This window comes from Lycium ferocissimum, chromosome 7 (assembly GCF_029784015.1).
Source record: "Lycium ferocissimum isolate CSIRO_LF1 chromosome 7, AGI_CSIRO_Lferr_CH_V1, whole genome shotgun sequence".
In the NCBI taxonomy this organism is placed as follows: domain Eukaryota; kingdom Viridiplantae; phylum Streptophyta; class Magnoliopsida; order Solanales; family Solanaceae; genus Lycium; species Lycium ferocissimum.
In genome coordinates, this window is record NC_081348.1 from 6355212 (window position 1) to 6364266 (window position 9055).

The window sequence follows — 9055 nt, forward strand, 5'->3', positions numbered from 1 at the left end:
TGATTATGCAAACAAACAAAGCCAAGTCATGTGGGACTGGTTGTGCTTCTGCTTCTCTTTCAACTCAAACAACAAATATTACCAAGACAACCCCTCTTCCCAGAATTTGCTCCCACTTCAACATGATCAGAATCACCCAATTCAATCCCTATCTCCTTTTTCCCTTTCCACTATGATTTTCACGTCTTGGCTAAGTCGTCGCCGCTTCCGTCGCTACTTGTGTCTCTTTCTTTGCTCTCCTTTTCTTCTTCCTCTTTTTTGTGCCACGTGTCCTGTCATCTGTGCTGCTGAAATTTGCTACAGGATATGCCGTCGTCGTCGATCGTCCTGGAAATCAGGGGAGGGGAGTAGTGTAGATGGAAGTGATCCAGGGACATTCTTGTTGCAGAGGTATCTGGATGATCAACTGCTTCTTGTCATTGAATCTGTGTATAGTTGTGGAGATGAAGATGGAATTGATGTGTAAGTTATATATAATAGAAACCCTCTTTTGCAATAACATAAGAGATCCAGACATCTTTTTTTTTATCACATAGTGGCTAGAGGGAGGAAAACTGAAGAAGGGAACTACAAGATGGGAATGGAATCTTCACCAACGAGCTAAAAGTTCAGGTACCTAACGAACTGATCTACTGCAATCCTCCTTATGGAGATCTTTGTTTCCACTCTTATCTTAGTTTTTCCTTTTGGTTTTGTATAGAAAGTCAACATTGACAATTGTAATTCTTACTATTATCAAAAGAACCGAAAATAGAGTAGTTTTGGGGTTTGTAAATTGTAATCTTCGGTATTCTCAATTCTGTTCGAAGGAAACGGATCACTTTCCTATGATATCTGTCTCTGTTAAATATATATCAAATAGAAGTTTTAATTATGCATTTTGGCTCCGTCAGTGGTATAATTAACTTGTTTTTCGGTTCTTTGTTTCCATCTCGTAGTAATAAAAGTATGTGTGTAAATTGTGATATATAATACGAAGTTTAAAGGGAAAAAATACGAACTTAAAATGATAAAAGGTAAATTTATTAGACCAGACTTAAAAGCTGAATACGAAATAATTAGATATCGTCTGATTGTGAAGTTGAACAATTGTATTTTGTAAGGTGTAATAAAATATTAAAAAGGAACTGTTTCGTTGAATAGGTAAACATATTTTTTGGTAACTAAAACTTTTTATCAATTACCAAGTAATTCCACTATTTCTTAGCTCAGCAACACAACTAGCTACCTGGATATTCATCAAATCAACTAAACCAAAACAATACAAAAGTAAAGAGATTAGAACATTGAAATCCTTAAATCAATAGTCGGAGAATTGAAAGATCAGAAAAGAGAATATGACAGAACAACTTAAAATCCCTAGGTAGAACAATTAAATCTTGAAATCCTAACAAGGCAAGCGAATGAGCTACATGCTACATACATGGGTTTCCTTCTTTTCCTCTTATTTCATTGTTACCTGAAGGGGATTTATAAGAACTACATGAGAAAATTTTAAAATTTGTAGCAGGGTAAGTAATTGATGTTTTTTTTGTCCTCTTTCTCTTGTTTTTTTTCACTTGCTGTGAATATTTCTCTTTCCAAATATCCCTTCAGTAATTTATGAGAATCAAATCCGATTTTCTTTTTCCTGATAATGCCCCCTTATTTGGTAAAATTATTGAAGCACTTTAAGGGTGTGGCCTACCTGTCGATAAGTTATAATTAAATTCTGAAAATCATGGTTTAAATTCTAGTAGAGGTAAAAGAAAATTAGATAATTTCTTGTCATCTATCTATTCAATTTTGGTGGAGTTACTCAGTTCGTGTGGCGAAGATAATATTTAGTAAATAATTGGTCCACTTAAATTGTTCTGAACACTATTGCTCTATAGGCTCGCCATAGATCATTTTTATGGTCCCCAGTATGATAAAGGATTCGAGATCAATCATGTAATGATAGGTGTGGGATGTGACGACTATTCAACACAATATTATCGACACTTAAAGGATAAATGTTTGTTTTCCATAAAAAGAAAGGAAGCCAAGGAATGTTCTACTTGAATGTGTTTGGTTTGTATAGAAGAGGAAAGAAAAATAATTTTTTCCATCTATATTGACATGAAACAGATTCAGAGTACTAGTAGGATCAATGCATCAAATTTTCAGTGTTATAGAAGTTGAGTCAAATTTTCAGTGTTAGACAAAGTTAGGTCATTATATGACATTTTTCAATAACGCGTTCTGGCTTTAGTAGTCTTAAGAAGAAGATTTAGTCAAAAATTTAAACAGTATAGCATGTGTACACGAGTTGGGAAAGGTTAACAAGAAATCCAAGGAAAGAGGCATTTTTCACCTGCACTTGAGATTTGGAGAAGAGACCCTCGTATCTAAATTTCAGTACGGAGTTGTTGAGTCAACTAACTAGCTACTATTGAACTACTGACCACTACAACAAAAAAAAGCAATCTAATATCGCACGAACATGTGTCTTATCAATATATCGTAGATCACACGGATGATAGCTTTATCAAGTACTCCTAATTCTCTTCAACCACTACAAAACTATATAAACCAGTTTGTTGAGGAGTCGGACAAAAATGGCTTTCCTTTTTGATCCATTACACTAAATAGTTACTCAAATGCTTGTAACAAATTTGTTTTTTTTTAATTTCGTTTTTTATATTAAAAGCGAAATTAAAAAATGTTGCAGTGAACATTGTAAAAAAGATATTAAAGGAAAATATTTTTAGTTATTTTAAGTTTTTAGCAGTTAAAAACTAAAATAACCATTTCTTTAAGTGTAATAATGTGACAATTTGCATTGAAATGGTAGTTCTTTAATTGAATGTTTGTTAATTATGTTGAATAAACCATTACTAACCAGATGGTATAACGAATATATATCGATTACATTTGAATCTATAGATCACAAGGATGATAGCTTTACTGTTACCCCAATGCTCCTCTTCAACCGCTACAAACTATATAAAACTAGTTTGTTGAGCCGATTTATATAGCTTCTATTCCCTTTTCACTTTTGCTATCACCAATATTTGGCAGATCTTCATATGCATAGTAGTGGAACCAGCAGGAGAATATAGTCCATTCATCTTAGCAAGTGTTCCCAAACAAGCAAAAAATTTACTATATTTAACTAGGCTTTTCATCCCAATGAGACTTCAAGTCGAGTAACTACAGCAGCCTAAAATGGAGAACAAGCAACTTCAGTTGAACGATAAACCCATACGATAATCATGCTTAGATTTTAGGGATAACATTTTTACTTGAAAGGAAGGTCATTAACTACAATACTCCCTCTGGATCAAAAAGAGTGTCCACTTAGCATTTATTTTTTTGTTCAAAAAGAGTGTCCACTTACCAAATCAAGAAATAATTAACCTTATTTTTCCAAAAAAAAAAAAAAATTTTGCCATTTTGGGTTTAAAAAAAAAAAGCTCGTTTGGTTGGGAAACAACTTATCCCGGATATACTAATCCCTTTTCACTTTTGCTATCACCAATATTCATATGCATTATCCAGAGATATAGATCCATTCATCTTAAGGTGGATAAAATAAAAAATTTACTATTTAACAATCCCAATTAGATTCAAGTCGAGTAATCCAGCAGGATTAGTTATCCCCGGATTTTTATTCCAACCAAACATGGGATAAGGAGATTTATTTTTTGTTCAAAAAAAGAGCCAAAATTTTATCCAAATTTGCGGACTATTTTTGCTTATCCTTCACACCAAACGACCCCTTAGTGACCAAATCCGAACACCTATTTAATTAGGGGTGGTTTAGTCAAATTATCTACTTTTTTCATGCCTAGAGGGTGTTAGTGGCCAAATCCAACACCTATTTAATTAGTGGTTTAGTCAAATTATCTACTTTTTTAATCCGACACTTTTTGATCCGGATGGAGCAATACAATGCAAACGTTGAACATCACATTGGTAGTCCGTTGCAAACTTTGAACAAAATCATAAAGTACTCATCCTGAAATGCATTCGTTAAAATGCAAATTGCTCATATCCTATTGTTACAACACACAACAATAGTAACACAAATAAAATTAATCAAAAGAACTTCCTGAGACTTGCTCCAAATGGTCTTTCATGTCTACAAGATTAGCTCGATTACATAACCAACCACTAATATGAATAGAACTGTCATGTTAAATATGTTACCAAACAAAAAGAATCTAGTTGTTACAGAGTGAATTAGCTATATTGTGGTCAATGCGACCTGTAGTAGGAGTCAAAAGCTGTACCAGTAGATCAAATTGTTGTCATCAAGTGGTAGAGGTTGGACATAGGGAAAGACTAGAAAATGGTTAGCTCACTGTGTTGTGACACTTTTGGCAAGATTGCGAGGTTGATCAACATTGTATCCACGTAGTACAGTCAGATGATAGGCCAATAACTGAGCAAGACAAACGACAAACACAAGAAAATAGTTGAGCTCACTGTAAAATCTCAAACAAAAATTAAAATAACTGGAGGACAGGAAAGCTGATGTGCAGCAACTATCACGATTCATAAAATTTCACAGAAGTTACTGACATTGAAAGCTGAAATTTTTAGGTCTGCATTAGATTTTGTATCATGAGGAAACAAACTTTTTCCAGATTCCCACTTTTCCACAAACTTGCCAAAATGCACACATAGACCGTATACGTAACATTACATGTATACAAGGTAAAATAAGTTCTTAAAAGAAAGAGCCAGAGAGAAACAGTAAACGTATCCGAAAAAGAAGAAAAAATGTTTAGAGCTACGAAGAATGCTGACGCTGTATAGTTGTCACCCAATAATCACTAAAAGTTCTTATTTCACTGTTTCACTGAACTATGCGCCTAAAGCAGAGTAGAAACATTACCTGTAATGGAACTATATTAATTACGGGCTGCAAACAGTCCGCAACATGTGGAACTTCAATCACTCGAGATGATCCACCAACAGAAACAGATGCTGCATCTCCTTCTGTGCACATCACTATCAGTCGACCTTTCCGTGCATGAAGTTGTTGAATGACTGACTGTTGTTTGCTGCGCACCAACCAAATTTGTTAAAAAACTGGCATTCACAGTCATGACACTCTCATTATTAGTTAAAGACTGACCTAAAACAGGAATCACGGGTGGCGATTACTACAATAGGGAGATTTTCATCAACCAAAGCCAAGGGACCATGTTTCATCTCTCCAGCAAGTATACCTTCACTGTGCATGAGTGCCACCTCCTTTACCTTCAAAGCACCTTCAAGAGCTGTTGCATAGTTGTAACCTCTTCCAAAAACAAGAAGTGATTGCTCAGCAATTAGCAGCTTAGCAAGATCCTTCATTTCTTCATCAAGCTTGAGCACCTCTTTCACTTTGCCTGAAATTCATGCATAACGTAGCATACAAGAACCATGATGATCCCATACATATTTAAGGACAAATAGAAACATGAATGCTAGCACCAAATGAAAACTTACGTGGCAAGTCAAATAGACCATCAATTATTGCTTCTCTTCTTGCTTGATTTGAGAGTGTATCACCTCCAATTGCAAGAGCTAACATGGCCATCACAACAATTTGGCTCGTGTATGCCTGTTTATCAAAGAGGTAATTGAGAAGCCAACGCGAAAAGTGACCACTAAACTTCAAGGAACCATGATATACCTACCTTAGTACTTGCAACTCCTATCTCACAGCCCGCATTTATGTGAACGCCACAGTGAGTGTGCCTAGCAATTGCGCTACCAACAGTATTTGTAATGCCAACACATAATGCGCCATTTTCCAGAGCATACTCTAATGCAAGCAGAGTGTCAGCAGTTTCCCCTGATTGACTAACGAATACAGCCGTATCTTCTCTATATATTGGCCCTTGTCTGTCCACTAAATCACTGGCAATCTCCATGGTTACAGGAATACCTAAATTAGAGAAATAAAACTAGTGAGACCAAAGGTACTCCAGAATCTACGCTTTATCCCTTGTGATAGAGCTCAAAAAACTTCATTATAAGTATAAACAACTAACCAGAAAGCTCTTCCACGATGGATCTTGCAGCAAGAGCTGCATTGTAACTAGTGCCGCACCCAACAAAAACGATTCTCCTGCTTCTTCTTATGGTTTTGAGCTGATCCTTCAGGCCCCCCAAGAGAACAGTCTTGGCTTTACATGATCCACCACGTATAAGTCTCCCTCGCATAGTCGTCGTTACAGATTCTGGCTGCTCATGAATTTCTTTTTGCATGTAGTGCTCATACTTGCCTTTGTTTATCTGTTCTACCTCCAATTCCAAAATGGATAAGGCACGCTGAACAGAAGCAGGTCTACCAAGAGCACCACCATGGTTATTCTTAGCCTGGTCAAATTTGTAAATTGACACGCCTCCATCCTGACTCAACAGAAAGCAAAAAGTTATGAAAGCCCACTCTATACTTATCTAAAAAAAAAAAATAGAAGCCCACTCTATAAGCGACCAAGGAAGAAGAAAAGGCAAAATGTGGATGTGCATGGATTAATGATTAAGTGCTTCTTCTTACTTAAAATGCATGTACTTCTTGATTCGGAGTTCTGTTAGGCCCTTCACGGCAAGGTGGACGTAAAGAAATTGATCCTGGGCTTAACTCAACCCCAAAAGCTAGTTCGTGAGCGGAGGATTGCCTAAGACCAAATAAGGAGACCACTCATCCCATTAACCACTGATGTGGGGCTTCTTCACATCCCCTTGGGCTTTTAAATATGGGGGCCCACCATCGGGTGGGATGGGTCCTGCTCTGATACCATGTAAATAAATTGCTCTTGGGCCTAACTCAACCCCAAAAGCTATGAGGAGAAAATTGCCCAAGACCATATAAGGAGACCACCTATCCCATTAATCACCAAAAGACTTGGTGAAGATTCCTACACATACTGCAACCATCTAAATAGACGTTAATCATAGATTCCAATAGCTTGTCTAAACCCACTGAATCTATGTTCTAGATGAAAAATTGTGGCGAAACACCATGTGAGCCGTAGTTCAACAGGTCATGAATGTGCTTCCCAATCGTTACCCCACTTTGCTAATCAGAATGCACCAAATGCTGACAAACTTATTCAATCTTTGATGACTGCGCAATCTTAACATCCACGTTTCTAGTAATTCATTTTATGGATGCATTGGACCTTGGAAATTCCATATTTACTTCCATTGATTTGGATTAGTCGTCAATTGTTCTATAGGACTTACCATTCTCTTTGTTAGTTATCTCAATACAGTATAACACTCCTCTAGTACTTCATTGCACCATCCTTTTTCAATTCGGTTTGTTATATCTATCATGTTATTCTCCAAAAAGACTCTCCCTAATCTATGAATTGCCGGAATTTAGACACCACAATCCCGTGTAGTCCATTTAACATTCATTTGTTTATGGAGCTAACATGATCCCAAAAAAAAAAAAAAGAGGAGGAAAGGGGGAAATCAGTAAACCACCGCAATTTGGTATCTACTACAAACTTTCAGCAACAAATTCGTAGGGAACTCTGAAATTTGATCTAAGAGAAAATATTGTAAGTATTAGAATGAAATGGGCCCAAATTGAGTGGAAAAAATATCGAGGATTAATATAGCCAATGCCAAACTAGATTGGGATTGAGGCATATTTTTTGTTGTTTGAGTGATCCATTCGCCCGTATATTCTATGGCTTTCTGCTCATCTTACCTCTTATCTCAGCTACATTTACTGTTTATGCAAGTTGTTACAATCTGTCCAAGTCCTAAACAGTTTCAAAATACCATTTAGCAATTGCTCCCTCTCTCTCATCGGTAAAAAATTTAATCCTGGAAGGAGCATTTTCCCCTCAAGTTAATTAATGCTTGGTGCAGAGATCTTAAAGAAGATTCTGTATCATATCCTACCTCGTCACACAAAAAACAAGACGCACCTCATAACTCTTCATTCCAGCAATATTGGTCTGATAGCGCAATCCTTTCGCCACGATGCTCTAAATAGTGCATCAAAATCAACATTACAAGAACTGAGGCTCTCATACTTCTCTAGTACGTGTACACCCAGCTTTTGGCTGATAGCAAGTACGGGTAAGTATCGAGCATGCGTCTCTAGCTTTTAGCATGTTTTTAGTGTATTTTGGAGGAGTTGCACAACCCATTACCCCTAACAAATTCACTAAAAACTAAAGAAAAGGGCCCACATGTCATCACCATCCCACTCCATACAAGTTAAAAAAATCATATGGGTTACCCGCTCCTGTGCCTAGTGACTCCAGATGTATGACTCAGGAACAAGTTGGTTGCATATGGGTTTTTTATGTAGTTGGGTTGGATTTAAATGGAGCTGTTGTAAAAATGAAATCGGGTTTGTTGGAGATTTCCGTTAAGACGGGTATATTTGAAAACTTTAATGACGGGAGGGGTATTTTTGACCCAAATTTGTAATGGAGGATATCTTTAACACTTTTCCCAAAGTAGAGGGGCATTTTTGACCCTTTTCCCATAATATTAACTAGAAAAGAGACTTCTAAAATATTTCAGTTTCATCTGCATCTATGATGAACCAACTAAGATTCAGTTTTTGTGTTCACAGAATGAAGAGGTGGTATATTACCAAAGAGAGTTGCTCAAATTAGAAGGAAATAGTATCACAATTCACAGTTAGCTTAGTCGTCATGAGCTCCATTTTCTAATGGAAAATAGCCTCGAAATTAACAATAAGGGAGTACCTTGATGTGAACAACTTCGCCATCCTCAATTACCAAGACCTTCTTAGTATGTTCAACCAAAGCATTAGCATCACTGGACAAGAATAATTCCTTTGGTTGCCCATTGCTTGAAGGAAATTTAGCATCACTAAATGATGATCCTGCTGAGGCCTCTTCTTCTAAGTCCTGGAATCAAAGAATGCACTTTAACGTGTGAGCCTATGGATTGCACAGTCAAGTAAATTTCATCCATTGACCATTTAGGTTAAAATCCATCCTATATGAACATGAGATCCTAAATGGGTCAAGAACAGTCAGCTCTACATAATGGGACCATAGGACGATAGCCTAATCCAAGATAAGCCAAACCTGAA

General features: G+C 36.6%; 2 protein-coding genes across 2 annotated transcripts in view; one reads left to right on the forward strand and one right to left on the reverse strand.

Moving 5' to 3' along the window:
- The first annotated feature begins 6 nt into the window (after positions 1-6).
- On the forward strand, positions 7-876 carry LOC132063195 (uncharacterized). Its single transcript, XM_059455651.1, has one exon. The coding sequence runs from the start codon at positions 29-31 to the stop codon at positions 464-466; it is 438 nt and encodes a 145-aa protein (XP_059311634.1). The 5' UTR covers positions 7-28; the 3' UTR covers positions 467-876.
- A 3104-nt stretch (positions 877-3980) lies between these two features.
- LOC132061882 (glutamine--fructose-6-phosphate aminotransferase [isomerizing] 1) overlaps positions 3981-9055 on the reverse strand; it is a 6653-nt gene continuing 1578 nt past the window's right edge. The window contains exons 5-11 of the mRNA XM_059454565.1: positions 8703-8874; positions 6012-6372; positions 5655-5905; positions 5464-5578; positions 5108-5363; positions 4865-5033; positions 3981-4408 (exon numbers count right to left, since the gene is read on the reverse strand). Of these exons, the coding sequence (XP_059310548.1) occupies positions 4325-4408; positions 4865-5033; positions 5108-5363; positions 5464-5578; positions 5655-5905; positions 6012-6372; positions 8703-8874 (1408 nt within the window). The 3' untranslated portion in view covers positions 3981-4324. The remainder of the gene's footprint in view (positions 4409-4864; positions 5034-5107; positions 5364-5463; positions 5579-5654; positions 5906-6011; positions 6373-8702; positions 8875-9055) is intronic.

Coding starts and splice junctions, on each gene's coding strand:
- LOC132063195 (XM_059455651.1), top strand. CDS start 29: ATGTGGGACTGGTTGTGCTTCTGCTTCTCTTTCAACTCAAACAACAAA.